This window comes from Lontra canadensis, unplaced genomic scaffold (genome assembly GCF_010015895.1).
Source record: "Lontra canadensis isolate GAN:19392208 unplaced genomic scaffold, GSC_riverotter_1.0 scaffold59, whole genome shotgun sequence".
Taxonomy (NCBI): Eukaryota; Metazoa; Chordata; class Mammalia; order Carnivora; family Mustelidae; genus Lontra; species Lontra canadensis.
This window is the reverse complement of record NW_022631053.1, coordinates 1,419,358-1,437,509: the sequence shown is the minus strand read 5'-3', so window position 1 is coordinate 1,437,509 and position 18,152 is coordinate 1,419,358. Positions and strand designations below refer to the sequence as shown.

General features: G+C 49.9%; 1 protein-coding gene across 3 annotated transcripts; it reads right to left on the bottom strand.

Annotated features, from left to right (window-relative positions):
- Window positions 1-612: 612 nt before the first annotated feature.
- CALCOCO1 (calcium binding and coiled-coil domain 1) lies at window positions 613-17,248 on the bottom strand. Of its 3 annotated transcripts, XR_004384892.1 has the most exons (17): window positions 17,117-17,223; window positions 14,766-14,947; window positions 14,120-14,222; window positions 13,140-13,330; window positions 10,773-10,931; window positions 10,249-10,397; window positions 8,104-8,194; window positions 5,766-5,921; window positions 5,307-5,561; window positions 4,718-4,843; window positions 4,132-4,227; window positions 3,637-3,745; window positions 3,214-3,413; window positions 2,697-2,803; window positions 2,379-2,450; window positions 1,872-2,175; window positions 1,612-1,723 (listed from the first exon to the last, which is right to left on the bottom strand). XR_004384892.1 is itself a non-coding variant. In XM_032876606.1 (16 exons), the coding sequence occupies exons 2-16, from the start codon at window positions 14,919-14,921 to the stop codon at window positions 1,543-1,545; spliced, it is 2,151 nt and encodes a 716-aa protein (XP_032732497.1). In that variant the 5' UTR covers window positions 14,922-14,947; window positions 17,117-17,248; the 3' UTR covers window positions 613-1,542. The 3 variants fall into 3 exon arrangements, 2 of the variants coding, with proteins under 2 accessions (XP_032732497.1, XP_032732496.1); XM_032876606.1 differs by lacking the exon at window positions 1,872-2,175 and having other exon boundaries at window positions 613-1,723; window positions 17,117-17,248; XM_032876605.1 differs by lacking the exons at window positions 1,872-2,175; window positions 2,379-2,450 and having other exon boundaries at window positions 613-1,723.
- Between the last annotated feature and the right edge of the window lie 904 nt (window positions 17,249-18,152).

Below are 18,152 nucleotides of genomic sequence, written 5' to 3'. Positions count from 1 at the left end.
CTGTATGTATGTCTAGCCTGTGAAGCTGGTTAGAGTGGATGGGTATGTTTTTGCGACTGTGGAGTCAGAGTGTGCATACGTGCACGTGAGGACGACAGCAGAGGGAGAAAAGGCAGGGATGGAAGGAATATCAAATAGGCTGTAGAAGTATGCAGTTTAGGGTATTTTTTACTAAGTGGTTCCTCAAGGAGGGGTGAACTCCTGATGGGAGTAATGCCGGTCTCTGGCCCATGGTACAGGGACGGCTGCTATGGAGGGTGAAGGTCTGAGCAGGGGAAACTTCTGCCTTCTGAGACATGCACCTGGGCCTACAACTCTGGGTCCCACCCCGCCCCACTCCATGACCGAAATCCTGAGCAGGGCCCATGTCAACCCATCAGTTTGCTCCCGATGCCCTCCGGCCACTGCAGTCTTCTCCAAGCCAGACCCCAGCCCCCCAACCTGAGACAAAAACCCCTCTCCTCCTCCTCGGCCTATCAGGAGGCACAATGTGGAAATGCTGCCAGGCACTTTCTCCCATAAGGCAGCAGGGAGTGCCCTCCCTCCCTTCCCCTTCCCCCTCAGTATGGTCCAGGAGCCAGGTATCTGGGCCTTCATTGCTCTAGTCACACCTCATGATAAGAACACATTTTATTAGAATCGTTATACATATCATATAAATATATTTGTCCAAACTACAGATCGAGGGAGGGATAATGAGGGAAAGCTCTTATTGCTGTGGGGGAACCTGGAGAGGGAGGAAGGGGTGAGAAATGGGGACACCTGGGACCCTTTGTTCCCCCCATCCCTCACAGAAGGCACAAATGCATTATTTCTTTCCATGTGAGGACACTGGGGGAGGGATGGCAGAGAGGGGCAGGAACTGGAGTACAGAAAACCTCAAAAATACAAAAGAAACCTCCAAACTTCATACCTAATGGTGTGGGAAAGGCTGGGGTGGGGTGCAGGCCATGGGGATGGGATGGGGGGTACAGAAAGAACCACTGAAACTCAGAACTGAGAGAGACCCAAAGAGGCCATGATGCCCATGCTGCCACTGCCTCCATGCAGGACCCTGAGAAAACTCAGGTAAACCGGCACAGACCCCGACTAAAAGTGGGTAGGGTGCCCCAGGAATTGGCTTTGGGGCAGCAGTGTGTGTGTGTGTGTGTGTGTGTGTGTGTGAGATGGGGTGGTGGCAGTGGGGTGGTGGCTCGTGTCAGTGACAGAGCAACCAGGGCTAGGAGGGGGTGATTCTAGTCCCCCTGGGGATGCTCTCCTCCATCCTGGTTCCTCCCAAACTGCTTTCAGGGGGTGAAGTCAGTCACCGCTTCCAAGGAGGGCCCCTGCCTGGACAGAAGAGCCCCAGGCAGGACAGGATGAAGGCAAGAGGTTAGGATGAACACGGTTCAGAAAGCGGTTCTTGGGGTACAGAGTATCATGGAGCCCTGCATATCAGGAAAGATATGAGACCTAAGTGTATGTCTGTACGTGAGTGTTGTCTGTGTGTAAGTGTATCTGGGCGTAAGTGTATCTGGGCATGTCCTGGGGTGGGGGGTGAGCTCACTCAAAGGTAAAGGGGTCCTGGGTGCTGAAAAAGAAGTGTCCATCCATGTGGTCCTCCAGCGCATCCTTATCGTTCTCAGCCGGGAACCGCTCCTTACAAATGGGGCACTCCTTCCACGGCGGCGGGGTGGCAGGGCCCCCAGTGCTGGCCTCTGACAAGGGACCCACTGCAAAGCCACTGCAGGAGACAGAGGGAAAGGAGAGGGTCAGTGCGCTCCAATGTCCTTCTGCCTTGTGGACCTCGGGGAGAGGGACCCATGCCCCTTGGCTCCCAGGTCTCCTGGTTCCTCAGGCAGCTCCCTGGGGGCTCTCTCTCCCCCGCTCACCCACAGCATCTTTCTCGCCACACTCCTGGAGCTTGGTTTCCTGGCTCTCCATGTCCTCTCTTCTTTAGGCCCTTCCAGTCGCTGTGTAGTGTGCGGCCCATCCCCCAACCCCCTGCTCTCCTCCCTCCATCTCCGTCTGCTGCCTAATGAGGCTGAAAATGAGTCTGACATTGTCCTTCATCTTCCTGCTCCAGCTGAGAAGGATGACAGCATCACCTCCTCCCTGCCCTGAGCCCATCTCGCCTCAAGGCAAAGCTGGGGGCTAGATGATAAAATCTCTTCCCCCCTGCCTTCCCCTCTTGACCTGCGAAAGGAAAGGGAAGACCCATGGGGCAATCTGATATCTGAACCCCCGCCCCAGCAGCTGCATCACCCAGAGGGCTTCCCCGGTGAGTCAGGGAAGAGGGACATCTCAGAGCTGGCCAGATGGGTTCGTCTTCTCTCTCACCCCATCCCTGGGGGCATCGGCCACCTCCCTTCCGCCCCAGACATAGCCTAGGTACCTACCTGGTGGCTGGGGAGGGGGAAGGGGCAGGAGAGAGGGGATGCAGGGCAATTTGGGCTCCACGGAAGACGGTGCTAGAATAACACAGAAGCCAGTTAAAGGCAGGGCCCGAGTGCACATGTGCATTGGTAAGATGGGGGCAGGAATGGCCTGAAGGCACCTGGGATTTGGAGTGGCAGTGACTTTGTGTCAACCATACCTTTTCCTGGCTGGGGCCAAGAAGAGGGAGCTTGGGTGAAGGGCCTGGGGACTATTCACCTGGATGCCCTTTCCACTGGCATCCTCCCACATCCCTCCTGGTCTCCCCATCTTGCACTCACCTGGCCATGTCATAGAAGGCATTGCCCAGCTCAGGAAGCAGCAGATTGGCCTCCTCACCCCCACTCTGAACAGCTGCCATGAGGACTGACTTCTCATCTTCGGCCTCCTGGGCACGAAAGAGATAGGATTGGGTTTTGGGGGCAGTGAGGGTCCCAAGACAGGGGAGCAGCCCATTGGAGCAGGTGAGAGAAGAGCAGTCTAGGCCCAGACAAGTGGACAGTGGGATGCAGTAGGAGTGAGGCAGGACAGGAATTCTGATGGGGGCCGGCGGGTAAGAAGTAAAGTGGGGAGCAGGGGCGGGCAGCAGTAAGGCTATTGGGTTGGAATGGGTTTTGGGGTGTTGTTCATTGGATGGCCTTGAAGAGAGCCTGGGCCTGCCTCCTCTCTCTCAGGGTAAAAAGAGAGCCCTGTGAAGCTAAGACTTCCTGCTCCAGAGGCTAGGCCACTTGGGTATGACCCTCCCTCCCTCCCCCCCACCCCCCGTGCCCTTGGCTCTGTTTCCCCTGCACTGCTCACTGAGTCAGAGCTGCTGTCCTCAGCTGGCCCTGAGAGGTGGGGGGCAATGGGAGCCGGCTGGCTGATGACAACCAGGGGAGAAGCCTCCTGTGGCCCAGCAGGAGAGGAGCCCGAGTCTCCGCGCTCACACAGGCCATAGGGAGGGAGCCTCATGTCTTCCGGGGACTCATCCTCTGAGTCTGTCAGAGCCGCTGGGCAGCCTGTCGGTGAGGAGAGGGCACAGAAGGATGTGCTGTTAGAGGCTGGCTGGGCTGTCTCCTCTGGACGAGGGATAAGGTTAAACTAGACAGGGGCCAGTGTCTGGGAAGGAAAAGGGTAAGACACAGAAGGTGGAGGCAGCTCCCAGAGGGGCCACACGCAGCTCTCCCCAGCAGGGAAATGGGGTGAGGGGAAGTGGTGTCACAAGACTGGGGGTGTACAGACTCAGCGCTGCGGCCGCCTCCTCATCCTCTGTGGCAGCGCCCTCACTCCACTTCTCGTCTGCCACCTTCTCCAGGCGGGCCTCCAGCTTTCTCATGTACTCCAGCAGCTCCTGGCGTTGGGGGTGGAGAGGTGGGAGAGGCTGGGAGGGTGCCCACCCTGCTGCCCTGAGGAACCCACCTCTCTGGGCACCCAAGAGGAACTCTGAGCTCCTCAGGATGAGATGCTTTCCCTACAGTGGGGGGCACCTCAAAGTAGAGCCTCACTCCCCCCCCTCCCAGGAGCCCTTCTTTACCCCCTGCATCTCTCCCTCCCCGTTGGCAGTCCTCTCCTATCCTGTCAAATCGGCCAATGAGAGGAGGCATGGTCCCATTTTTCACATCTGGGCTCTCTCAGAGATAACAATTTCTAAGCCAAGAGATGGCAGGAAGATAGGAAGTTCCCAGCCCTCAAGTCCTCAATTCTGGCATCCAGGGAGCTTGAGTCATGGGTTTGCACCTGCTTCTCCTCCTGCAACTGTTCCTTTTCCTTCTGGAGCACACGCAGGGCTGACCGCAGCTCTGTCAGTTCCCGCTTGCTCTCTGACAGCTGCACCTGAGGGAGTGGGGAGCCTAGAATGTGCCTCCAGGAAGCCAGGCTCTGCGACCTGGACCCACCAACCTAGAACCATGTCTCTCTGTGCCTCTGTCCTTCTCTTGCCCCAACTCACACAGGGGAAGTCCCGACACCTTCTTCCATGACTCCTGTCTTGATCACAGGAGGCAATCGCCTGAGTCCCAGACTCTGCCTCTGGAGTGTGGGCCTGGGTGAGCACCTCGGGGTTGGGGTGCAGAGGCCCTGGTCATGGCAGGACACTCTATAATTCTCCTAAGTCACCCCTGAGAGGCTCAGGATATGTGTCTTGAGAACAGAAGGGGACATTGTACCTTCAAACCAACAAGCCATGGGACAAGTGCAAGGAAGAGGCCACTCAACATGGAAGTGAGCAGCCAGGACTTCTGAGCCCACATCCAAGACAGCAAGAAGGGGCACCACGGCCTCAAGAGGCCACAGGACTGGACTCATGGGTGGCTGCACGCCTCACCAGGCTAGAATCCTTTTCCCGGGCCAGTTCAGTCTTGAACACTTGGTTCTGGGTCTTCTCCTCCTGAACCGCCTTTTCCAGTCGCAGTATCTCTGCACTCAGCTTCAGGATCTTGTCTTTCTCTGCCTGTGACGTGGCCGAAAAGGAACATGGGAGGGGAAAGGTGAAGGAAAACAGACACCACTGGCAACAGCTCCATCCCTATGTCCCTTCTTTTATTTAAATGAGTATTTTGGGAGCAATTTCTCCCCTTCTTGGCTTTCCCATTCCCTATACTTCTCAGTGAAGGAAGGGACATGCCAGAAGGTGCCTTGCTAATCAGGAATGGGCATTACTGACGGGGCCCGGTTCCTGGGGCAGTAAATGTTTCTGAATTAAGATGGTAACCAAGGAAGGTTCTACAAGGTACGGGGGGCACCCTGCTTAGGGATGGGTCGTCCCTGGACAGTGAACTAACTGTACCTCCTTTGGAGCCCCTCCCCATCCCTGAGTTCTTTAAGATCCTCATCCCTCTGTCCTCTGAGGGGCTCTGGCCCCATGGAGGTGGGGGCAGTGGCTGTGAGCTTGCCGGGTCCCCCCATCCCTCTACCTCTACACTCTGCAGCAGCCCTGCCCGCTCCTTGCTCCACTGGCTTTTTTCCTCCTTCAGGTGCAGGCTGAGCTCAGCCAGCCTGCCGTTGACTCCGGCCACTTCCAGGCGACTGCGGTGGAGCTCGGCCATTGTGCGGTCCCTGGCTCCCGCTGCGCTGGCCAGCTCCTCCCCGAGAAGGGCAGCTTTCTGCTGGCTTGAGGCTGCGAGCTCCTGGGCTCCTCGAAGCTGCTCCCTCAGGGGCTCCAGCTCGGCCTCAGCAGATAAGAGAACATGGAGTTAGGGTTCCCAATAAGTCCCTCATGAACCACAGAGGTAACCAGGCTCCCTGCTACCCACCACTGCCTCTGGGCTCAAGATTTGCACTGCTCCATCTCCAGTCTTGTCTTTTCCCCAGACTTTTCTATAGTGAGCCCTTGGAACTTTCTCTACTTCCTGTTGCCTGAGGGCTTCACTCACCACACGCTGCTGGGCCTGGCCTAGGGTATCCTTCATTTGGGCCACCTTATCCTTCAGTCGCTGGGCCTGAGCACCCTGTTCCTCCTGCCGGCCCTTTGCTTCCTGTAGCTCCAAATTTAAGCGATGGTTTTCTTCTTGTGCCATTTGGAGCTCAGCCTGATGGAGGTGGTGAATAGGTAAGGAAAGGGGTGTTATGTATTTGGGGTGGCTGGGGGGGTGAACCACTGCGATGAGAGAGGTCAAGGTTCTGCTCTCCAGGTTTAAAACAAACCCAAGTATTCAGCTCTTGTCAGCCCTTCCCAGCCCTTCTCAGCCGGCTGAGGGTCTCAGCTCAAAGCCACTCAGTCCTGAACATCCAGTCTCCAGCTCCCAACATGAGGTACCAGTATACCAGCCTGGGCAGGGTCTTACATGCATCTAGGTATCCCATGCAGCATTTCTGCTTCTCTGATCTTCCTTTTAGTTATTTATTTTTAAAAGATTTTTATTTATTTATTTCAGAGAAAGAAAGCAGGGAGAGGGAGAAGCAGACTCCCTACTGTGCAGGGAGCCCAATGTGGGACTCTATCCCAAGACCCTGGGACTACAACCTGAGCCGAAGGCAGACTCTCACCTGACTGAGCCACCCGGGCGCCCATCTGCTCTTCCTTTTAGATCAAAACTCAGTCTGGATGTACCATAAGACCCTCAAACTCAGCACATTCTACCTCCCACTCTACTCCTTTCCGCTCTTAGTTCCACCCATGGTACTATTTCTCAGGTCACTCAGGCTGGATCTGTCGGTGCTATGCCTGCTTGGCTCTGTTCTTTCCTTAGCGACCCACGGAAAAGCCTTCGGAGTCTCCATGCTCCATCTTGTTCACAGCCATTTTCTCTTTTCTGCTATCGCTGCAACCATGTCAGCTCAGTCCCTGGCCATTTCCTACTTGGATTATTGAATAATCCCGTAAGTAGTTCATCTCCTATAAGGAAATCACATGAATCTTCTTTAAAGTACTGTTTTTTAAGTATGTGTCACCCCCCCGCCCCGAAAATCACTGATGCCACTCACTGCTTACAGAATAAAGACTTAAACTCAAAGTCCTCTCCAATCTGACCTAGGCTTTACCTCAAACTCTTCACCCACACATTCAATTGCCTGAGTGTTCCGGGCGCTCAGCCTTTGTTCGCATATTTCTCTGTTTCCAAAATGGCCTCCCTCTCATCTCCGTCTACTCAAATTCTCCCTACTCCTTACTGCTGAGCAAATGGTTTTCACATATCCTTCCACAGAAGCCTAAGGCTTGGAGGAAGCCATTTAGAGGTTCTGCAAATATGTGATCCGAGCTTCTTCTAAATTATTAAAAAAAACCAAACCCAAAAAACCCAACACACAGACTCACAAGTTAATACAACAGTCTCAGTCCACTGCCATATGCTTCTAGGTTGATTAATTTTTGTGCAAACCTCAGAATGAAGTTTCTGTTGAACTGAAAAGCACACTGAGATGGCTAGGTGGACAGTCAAACAATGGCTGTCCCTGGCACCTCCTTGTGTGTGAGACTCAAAGTGTCCTCTGTGAGACTCAAAGGGTCCTCAGTACTGCACAACCCAAACACAATACAGAAATATACTGGCTGCTGAGGCTGACAGAGCGGTTACCTATAACCTCTGATTTCAAGGTCTGGCATCTATCAGAATTACCTTATTGCTTTGTTACCTTCTAAGTCAACATTGTACATATGAATTTATAAAAATAAATTTATAGTAATAAAATACTGGTTTTATCTATTTAGTGAGGTTCCACATAAGACATAAAACTTTACTGGGGAGGTGGGGCAGAAAGCCAAAAAGTCTGGAAAATACTAGGCCAGTTTATTCCCCGCTTTTGCCTTTTTTTTTTTTTTTTTTAAAGTAAGCTCTATGCTCAGAGTGGGGCTTGGACTCAGGACCCTGAGATCAAGAGTCATATGTTCTGCTGACTGAGCCAGCCAAGAACCCCTATGCCCCCCTTTTCAGGTTTTTTTTTTTAAGGATTTTATTTATTTATTTGAGAGAAAGAGAGTGAGGGAGAGAGAACATCAGCAGAGTGAGGGGCAGACTCCCCACTCACCAGGGAGCCTGACATGGGGCCACCCAGGGCCACCCCGCCACAACACTTTATCATTCTTCCCTGGTGATGCTTAACATATCTCACTTTGACTAAACTTATTTGGGTGTACATTTTATGCTTCCTAGGAGAACGCATACAATGTTCTCTTAACATTTTTATCCGCTCTGGTGCTTAGCACTCAGACAGGACTTAATTAGTAAACACTGCAGGGACACTTCAGAAGGTGAACCGACTCTGAGCCCTTACCTCGCTTTGCTCCTTGTCTGCCTGCGCTTCTTTCAGTTGCCCGAGGAGCTTCTCTTGTTCCCGAGTCAGGACTTTCACTGTGTCCCTCACCCTGTGTGTGTGGGGAGATGGAACATCAGATGACCGACTGGTCACCAGAGAAGCAATGAGGGGCTCAGACTTCTATCTTGAGCTCTTCTACTGGTGCTCCTCTAGGCTCAGACCTCCACTTGTCTTTAGGATGTTCAAATCCCCAGACCAAGGTGATCATGTTGTAAGCCCCGAGTATCCAAGATTCCTGGTTCTAGCGCATAATCTAGAAAAAAGTTTTTCTTTTCTCTTTATGTATCACTTTAAGGAATGTTCTGTGGATGGCTTCCTAGTTGTTTTCGTTCCATCAAGAGACCAGAACCCAGTCTTTTTTTAGGCAAGGAACAGCTGTGATTGATTATAAACTTTGGACCTAGATCAGAAGTTGGCAGACTTTTCTGTAAAGGGCCTGACAGTAAATAATTCAGGCTCTGCAGGCCGGGAGGATTCTGTGGCAACTACTCAACTGTGCCACTGTAGTGTAAAAGCAGCACCAGACCACATGTATGTGAATGGCATGGCTGTCCCAATAAAACTTTATTTATGAAAACTGAAATCTGAATTTCCTATCTTCCTTTTCATATCTTTTTTTTTTTTTAACCATTAATCAATTGTCAAAACCATTCTTACCTCACGGGTTGTACAAAAACAGGTGGCAAGTCCACATTTGGCACATGGGCCATTGGTGACTGACCCCTGGTCTAGACAGTCCCTAATCGCTTCCAGGTGCTCAGTCTGATCCCTGCTTTTCTAGTCCATGATTTAGAACCTAGACATTAAGTAGCTCCCTAGGGCAAGACTAACATACTCTGCACTGGAGAAGCCTCAGGGAGTAACTCACGTTTTACTCTGGGCCTTGGATAATGTGCTTCTTTCCTTTAAGGAGTTTAAAAAATAGATATAAGATGTACCAGTTCTGAATGAAAGAGGCTTAATTGTGTGATTTGATGAAAGAAAGAACTAGTGTGTTTCTCCTGGTGAAAATCTGAAGCACAGGCATGGCAAGTGTTCAATATTTGTGCTATCCAGTGGAAATAACAGCTGTCTGGTAGAAGAAGGAAATTCATTCTGTGCGGCTCCAGAGGTCTAAACCAGGACCAAGGGAGGAAAGTAAGAGGAAGGAGTTATAGAAGGGAAAGTGTGGTTCAATCCAAGAGATAAAAAATTGACAGTTGTCCGATATTGAAAGAGGCTGCCTTTTGAAGTAGCCACCCTCTTAAATACCCTATATTCCTCCCAGTGCTAACATTCTATGACTCATGCCTTTTTTCAGGATATTCTGTAATGTCCCCGGATCATCAGTTTGAACATTTCCTAACAGTGAGAACGAAATCTAGTCTTTTTCTTTTTTTGAATTTATTTTCATTTTCTATTATTTTTTAAATAATAGTTTTTTTCTTTATTTTTTAAAAAAGATATTTATTTATTTACTGAGAGAAACAGTGCTTTCGTGTGTGCACACTCACTGGAGCAGGGGCAGAGGGGAAGGGGGGAGGGGCAGAGGGAGAATCTCAAGTAGACTCTGGGCTCAGCGTGGAGCCTGATACCGGCTTTGATCTCACAACTCTGAGATCATGACCTGAGCCGAAACCGAAGAGCTGGATGCTTAAGCAACGGAGACACCCAGGCGCTCCCTCTTCTTTTTTAAAAAAGATTTTTAAGTAATCTCTATGCCCAACGAGGGGCTCAAACTCACAACCCTCAGATCAACAGTCACCCACTCCACTGACTGAGCCAGCCAAGCACCCCTCTAATCTTTGCCGTGGTAAAATCTGACATCCATCCTCTCTTATCTCGTGTTGACTGTTCTATCCATTCTCTTTTTCCAAGTCCTCCGCTCCTCGCTCCTGCTTAGCCTTTGCTGTACCATAAATAATATCTACGATGACTTCTGAAGGTGAGGAATACAGAATAGGATCAGGAAAGACGGAAGAGAGCTCGGCAGGAAAAGATTTCCCCTGTAAGTGGGATAACCACATGGCACAGCAGGTTCGCCTGCTGCCTGAAATGAGAGGCTGGAGTTTGGGGGTGACCGGAAATGAAAGGAAGTAACGGGGGCAGAGGAGGTCCTCTCACCTGTCCAGCTCCACCTCCTTTGTCAGCACTTTCTCACTGATGGCCTGGATGTCATCTTCCAGCTCCAGGATGCGCGCCACATGGTCTCCCTGTTGCCGACTCAGGATATCCCTCTCTTCTACGAGCTCCCCGTGGGACCGGGAAAGCCCCTGGAATTAAGGTTACCTCAGAAAGATGAAGTTGAGACTCACCTCTCAAAGAACAGAACAAGGCCTTAGGAGGAGCATACCAGAATTTGACTGTTCTCACCCCTCTACCCTGTCACCTTCCTTGAGAAAGAAACTGCAAGGGAACATTCCCTTGCTGGTGAACATGGCCACCTCCACCCTCCCTCACTACTACCGTGAGCAAAGAATCTTATTACATTATGTTTGCGATGTGTCTCCTGTCACCTCAAGCTTAATCCCACTTGTTATTCCCTAAAGCTAATTTTTGATGCCAGAACCATCTTAAAAGTCCACTAGTATCTCTCCTTTTCCACCTTCACTGGGTTAGGCCCCGCCCTCACCTGGCCCAACTCCCACCTTGTACTGCTCCATCAGCTCAGCGTGCTCCTGCCTGGCGGTTGCCAGAGCAGTCTCGAGATCCTGGACTTGATTCCTCAGCTCTGTCACCTGTCCCTCCAGCTGCAGCTTCAGCTGCATCAGGTCATTCCTCTCTTGCTGGCTCTCGTCCAACTGGTTCTACAGGGGGTAGGATGAAGAGGGGGGCTGTGCTTGTGATGCTCCCATCCCTGTCACTCTGCAGATGCATTCGGGGCTGGGAAATTATATCAGTACAGCTATAAAGAGGTGAGTAAGGGGAGCCTTGGGGTGTTACTGAAGCCTGCGCACCACCAGACACACCAGCTCCCGACACCTTGGAAGAAGTCTCTCTTAATCCATGCAGACAAAAGGGATGGCTCCCTGAATTTTACCTTATCTATTCTGGAACCTGACAGATAAAGGTTTACGATTTCTACTAGCTATGTCACTTTGAATGGGTTACTTACCTTCTCTGTGTCTTTGTCCTCATTTGTAAAGTGATCTCTTAGTATATATTGTTGAAAAGTAATTGTAATGAGAATAACAAATGTAATAACAGAACATGGAAGACATCCAGATGGCCAAAAGACACACGCTCAACATCACTCAACATCAGGGAAATGCAAATCAAAACCATAATGAGATAGCACCTCACACCTGTCAGAATGGCTAAAATAAAAAACACAAGAAACAAGAAGTGTTGGCGAAGAATGTGGACAAAAAGGAACTCTCTTCACTGTTGGTGGGAGTGCAGGCTGACGCAGCCACTGTGGAAAATGGTATGGAGGTTCCTCAAGAAGTTAAAAATAGAACTACTCTATGATGTAGTAATCGCACTCCTAAGTATTTACCCAAAAAGTATGAAAACACTAATTCAAAGGGAAATGTGCACCCCTAAGTTTATAGCAGCATTATTTACAAGAGCCAAACTATGGAAGCAGCCCAAGAGTCCACTGAATACTGAATGGATAAAGAAAACGTGGTGTACACACACACACACACACTACTTTTACTTGGCGATAAGAAAGACTGAGGTCTTGCCATCTGCAATGACATGGATGGAGTTACAGAGTATTAAGCCAAAAGAAATAAGTCAGTCAGAGAAAGACAAATACCGTATGATTTCACTCATATGTGGAATTTATGAAACAAAACAAATGAGCATGGGGGAAAAGAGAGAGAGAGAGAGAGAGAAACCAAGAAAGAGACTCTTAAACACAGAGAACAAATTGCTGGTTATGAGAGGGAAGGTGGGTGGGGGTGGGTGAAACAGGTGATGGGGACTATCATCATTATCATGACGAGCACTGAGTAATGGAAGGAACTGCTGAATCACTGTATTGTACAACTGAAACTAACATAACACTGTATGGTAACTACGCTGGAATTAGAATAAAAAAACAACAAAACAGATTATGGGGTAGGAGCACACACATGTCTGACTTATGTAAGATACAAACATCTTCTTCCTATTCTTGTGTTGATTCTGTGTGTTTAGAGGGTTCTAGAAGGCAAGAATTTACTTCCATCACAGACAAATTACTCATTCTCACCTCCTGAGCCTTCTCAAATCTGTCCTCTTGTCTGGGGAGTGTATGTATTTCCTCCCCAACTGTCCCTGTCCCTTCTCTGCCTTTAGGAAGTCCTTGCCAACATTTGCCCTCACTCTCTAATTCTTCTCTGTTTGGTCTATTTGGTCCAATGGGAAAAGAATACAAGCCACACAAATGGTTTTTAAATTTTCTGGTAGATACTTCAAAAAAGTAACAAGAAACAGGTGAAATTCACCTTAATAATATTTTGTCTAACTCAGCCTACCCAAAATATCATTTCAACATGTAATCAATATAAAAAATTATTGAGATCTTTTACTTTTTAAAATACAATGTCTCCAAAATCCTTTGTGTATTTTACCCACATAGTATATCTCAATTTGGACCCGTCACATTTCAAGTGCTCAAGAGCCTCCAATATTATCTTGGACCATCCTATCTGCTCTCATTCCTCACCTGTCCTGGACATAGGTCTCATCCTCCCCTTCCTCCGAACATTCCTTCCCTGGAGTGGCCTCCCTACACGCTTTATATCATCCCCTAGGGCCTAGAATAGGATGTGGTACTTGGGAGGAATGTTCGAAAAGTACTTATGAAATCTTGAGTGACAGTGGCCTGGGGCGGGCTTGCTTTCCTGCCCTACATGCTTGTGTCTATGTTAGACCGAGACTTTCTTAATGGCAAGATTGTGTAACTCCCAGCAAGGTCTTTGGTTGAGGCCAGAGCCTAGGGGAGGGTTAGGCGAGAAGGGGTCCCTTGCCCTGCTGCCCATCCATTCCCCAGCCTAGGAGCAGCTCTGCTGCGCTGTTCTCACCTGCAGCACGGTGGCCTTGGGGACAACCAGTAGGATGTCAGAGCCACCATCGGTCTCCTCCAGGGTCACCAGCTCATCCATGGGCCTTGGCTCTCGGAACTGGAAAGGGGGGCTCTGCCCACACACCCGGCCCTGGCGGTTCACGTATCGGAACTGGTAGAGCTGGGCTCCAGGTTTGGGCAGGTAGCTGGCTGTGGGAAGAGGAATGGACCCAGGACCCGATATGATCCCAGGCCCTCAAGTGTTTGACCCGTCCCCCTTACCCTTGATGTGACTTATCACCCACTGCCCTTGGCTCTAGCCTCTTGTTCCCTGTTCCATATACTGTTCTCTCTCCACCTCCCACAGGGTATTTCCATATCTTGGGATACTCCTGTCCCTCCCTTCTGCCTAGTCCTGTCCTTCCTCTCTTTCCCAAACCTACCTTCCATCACCATCATCATCATGATGCTAGCTACCATTTACTGAGTGCCCACGCTGCTGTACCAGGCACTACGCTAACCCTTTACCTGTATCACTTTAAACCTTCATATTGTACCTATTAAGCCAGGAACCCCCTTTTATTGTTAAGACAGTAGACAGAGAAATTAAGTAATTTGTCCAGGGCCAAAAAGCTCGTAAGTATTAGAGTTGAGATACAAAACCAGGTCTTTTGGAATCTAACACCACCTTCTTAATCTTTGATCCCACCTTTCCTTCCCTCTTCCCTACCCCTAGTTCCCTAAGAGGACTTCCTCTTTTTTTTCATAGGAGGCAGGATTAGTGGCCCTCTATAGTTCCTTCCATCTCTAAGTCCCTGATTCTATAATAATCCCACAATTCTATGTCTGCTGAGCCCTGCTGGATATAGTTCTTACTTTTTTTTATTTGCACTTATTTTTCTTTGTTGTCTGTGCCTAACTTTTGTTTCTGAGCCCACTGTCCTCTACACCTCTATCCCCCTGGCTCCTCCATCCTGGACCTTCCATCTTCCCTCGTACCTTGGAACTGGACACTGGCGTGGATAGGGGAGCCATCAGCCGCACTCTCGGGCACCGAAGACCACACAAATGTGTGGTAATCCCGAACACAGGCAGCCTCCACCTGTGAAGAACCATGGTGGGAGAGGGGTAAAGTGATGGAACTATAAGCTATGGATGGCAGAAAGGGCTGAGGGATTGACCAGGGACAGGATGCTGTTATAGGGACAGGGACGATGAGAGACAGCCAAAGTGGAGGGACATTTTGTGGCAGAAGAGAGGAAGGCTAAGGGGCGCCTGGGTGGTTCAGTCATTAAGTGTCTGCCTTTGGTTCAGGTCATGATCCCGGGGTCCTGGGATCGAGCCCCACATTGGGCTCCCTATTCTGCAGGAAGCCTGCTTCTCCCTCTCCCACTCCCTCTGCTTGTGTTCCCTCTCTTGCTCGCTCTCTCTGTCAAATAAATAAAATCTTAAAAAAAGAGAAAGAGAGCAGGGGTAAGATGGGGTGAAGATGAGCTCTGCTTACATAGAAGCCCTCAGTTACCTGTGACATCTTTTCCCTTCTTTTCTACCAGCATGAGGTTGAGAATCTAAGGATTAAGTCACTCCCCTTATTCCAACCAACCCGTGGCCCATAAATATGAGCCAAAAGAAGGTTCAGAGATACCTTGAAGATGCCAATCCAGTCGCTGGCACTGGGCACGGTGCCTGGGGGAAGGGTATAGTGACATTCCACCTTGGTGTTGGGGATGTAGGTCCGGGCTACATTCAGAAAGTTGACTCCACCACGGGAAGGTGCCCGGCTTAGTGATGATTCTTCCATCCTGCCCTGAAGATATCTGCCCTCCTCTGAAATAAAGGGTTAATATCCTACAATCTCTCCAATCCAACTCTTCTTCCCCCCAACTCCATTCCCACCCACTCACAGCTCCTGTCACTACACCTGGAGATGAAGGCATATCTCATTTCCAGCCCCTGAGGGTTAGACAACCCTTTGGAGGTATCATTTTGGTTTCCAGAACATAGGTCTGGCCCTCTGAGTCAGTCCCTATCCTGTCTCACATTGTTCCCTTCCTGAGTCATAGATTCTTCCTAGAGTTAAGATCTCTCTCATTTCTGTTCCCTTTTCACAGCCTCATTGACCAAGTCTCAGTATCCAGGGCTCTGCCTTCTGAGTCCCTCCTTTTCTACCTCTTAACATCCTGAGCATTCCAAATCCTTCAACCTCCACCTCCCCATCCCATCCCCCATATCTTTCAGCTCTTGGATTCAAAATCCAACTGAGGTGTGGGGTCCCTCATTCTGAGTGGGTCTCCTTGCACACTCCAGCTGTACCCAGGACAACTCACGACATCTGAAAACAACAACTAATCTCTGAGAAAGTAAAGACTAAGTCTTCAGAGCTGGAAAGTGGCTGGGGGGGGGATCAACAGCCCAATCCTCAGGCCCCTGAGGTCCCAGTTCTCTCCCCTCTCAGAGTTGTCCACCTTCATGAATTTAAAAAAAAAAAAAAAAAAAAAAAAAGCTTCTGCTCTCATTCAAGAGACAAAGTGAAAGGTAGGATATAGGGAAAGACAGGTTTTTTCTCTCCACTTCATTACTCCAGGAAGTCAAGAATTCTGGAGGCGGCTGCTTCAAGGGTGGAGTGAAACACTCGGCAGGAACGTGGTGGTGTGGGGAGATGGAATGTGGGAGCCTGGAGCCAGGAAAGCCCCACCCCTGGTGGGGGATAGCCTGGAAGGTGGGAAGTAAGGGGCCCTGAGAAGGGGAAATAGATATGTGATGCTGAGAGAAGGGAGAGATAATTCAAACAGAACCTAACATTCTTTTCTTCAGCTCTTGCTGGGAGCAGAACTAGAAACCTACTGGTTTGACTATGTTAACCCAGCTGCAGTATTTTCCTATTTTCTTTCTGCCCCCTTTGGCCTAGATTCTAAGTGCCTGGATGGGGAACTAGAAGCATGCTGTAAGATGGGACTGAGAAGAAGAGGTGTTCCAAGTTGGGTGGAACTATGCGTATGGGGTGAGGAACAACAATAATCAACAGAACTCCTCAGCCTAAGGCTGTGAGATGGCCCTCGCCATCGCTGCTCTCCAGCCCAATCATCTTCATTCTATGTCAGCTGCAGAAGATGACATCCAATCAGCCATGGGTACTCATGTGGCCACCCCTAAACATCACAACCCCATGTCACGCTGAAGTTGGGCCCAGGACTTTAAAAAACAACAGAAATTCAGTAGAGAAGAAAGGTGAGCCAGTTCTCCAAAACCAAGCAACTTCTCCCACCGAAATAAGGACTGGATTCAGGACAAGAAGTATCTTTGGGGTTTGATCTCTGAAAAGCCCCCAGTCAAAATTAGCCTGTTTTCTCCAAATACAGTTCTTCTGATGTTCTAAGTAGGGATGAGTTGTCTGCAAAGATCTAAGCCTGGGGAACACCAAATATGCCCCACAAAGAAAATCCATAACAGCTGGAAACATTCACCAGACCCGAAACAAAGCTCTGGGCACTTAAAGTGTATGAGTGTAGCTAGATTCAAGTGTTCGAGAGGGAGGCGACAGTCTCTCCCCCCAACTTTGTAGGGCTCTAGAGTTCCTTAACATTCTACCACTTGGGAGGTTTTTTTTTTTTTTCCCCCAGCGATTCAGCGTAGTAAATGCCTTCGGATTGGGGCGGGAGGGTAAGGAGAAAGGGAAGGTTTGCGAGGGTCAAGTCTTGCCTGGGAGAGAATGAGTAAATATTTCAGCTTCTCTCAACTACCTGAAACGTAACAAGCTTTATAGAGAAGGACCGAGGAGAAGGTGAAAACAGTTAGGGGGCACCCTCCTGATCGGGGCCCCCCTGAGACCCAGAACTCTTAAAACAGTAGGGGTGGCTTCTCCACTACGGAAAGTATTAAAACCCCAAGCTTCCGGCATCTCCCTTCTACAGTTCCCTTAGGTTATCCTTCCACAGACTGGAAAGTGGGATGACCCTCCCGCATCAGATCGCCCCCAAATTAGGCCAAGTTTCTTACCCCACTCTCGGATCAGCTGTTCCCTCACCTTCCACCAACAACAAAAACAGCAGTCCGACTCCTGGAGGGGAGGGAGAAGAAGGGACGCGAGGCCTTCTGGGGTTTGTGGTTTCTCCGCCCTCTTCTGTCGGAGAGCTGGCTTGGATCTGGGACCACATATCCCAGGAAGCCATGCGTGAGGAGGGCGGAGCAGAGGGTGGCCGTGGCGACTACCTCACCGCTGCAACTTGGGAGGCGTAGTTCTCACGTCCATGACTGTAAACGAGGGTGTGTTCACCAAAGGACTTCACGGCCCATGATTCCTCAAAAGGGGGCCGGCTGTATTAGTGGCGACTGCTGGTTTGTAACGTGCGTGGTGGGTGGGATGGTGGGGAGGAGTTAGGGCCCTAACGCCTCCTACGTAAAGCCTTATGGGGGTGCTGAGAGCGTTACGTTACGTCCTCCGGTTTGCTTTCACAACTAGGTTGGGGTAGATAATGTTGTTATGCGCACTTTGCAGATGAAGACATTAAAGCCCAGAATGCTTTAAGGAACCGGTCTAAAAGTATCAAATCTATGCAATGGTAGATCTCCAGTGCTGCACGATCCCCCAGCTACCTACTATTTAGGGACGGGGAACTACTGATTGTGGTAGCAGTTTCTTCTTTGCTTCGACCTCAGGGACGGCCCCTGTAAAAATTGTGGTGTGCACCACTATGTGTGTGCGTATATATAAATTCTCCCCACCCCTCGAAGGTTTCAGTGCCAGGGGCCTGCCAATACACACCAGGACTGGGCTCTCCTAGAGTGGCCTCTAGGTCTAGGAAGGGGACCATTGCCTGAGGTGGTGGTGGTGATGGGGAGGGGAAGAAAGAATGAGGTTGAAAGGGGAGACTGACATAATTCAATTATGTGAGTTCATAATTCAGGACTCACAAACAAGCCACTTAGACAGGCTGGTTTGCCCAAGCCTTTTAATTGGCTTAAATGAATTAGGATGACAATACATGTTACTACTCTTGTTTTTATTTAGGAGAGGTGAAAGATTCACACGCCT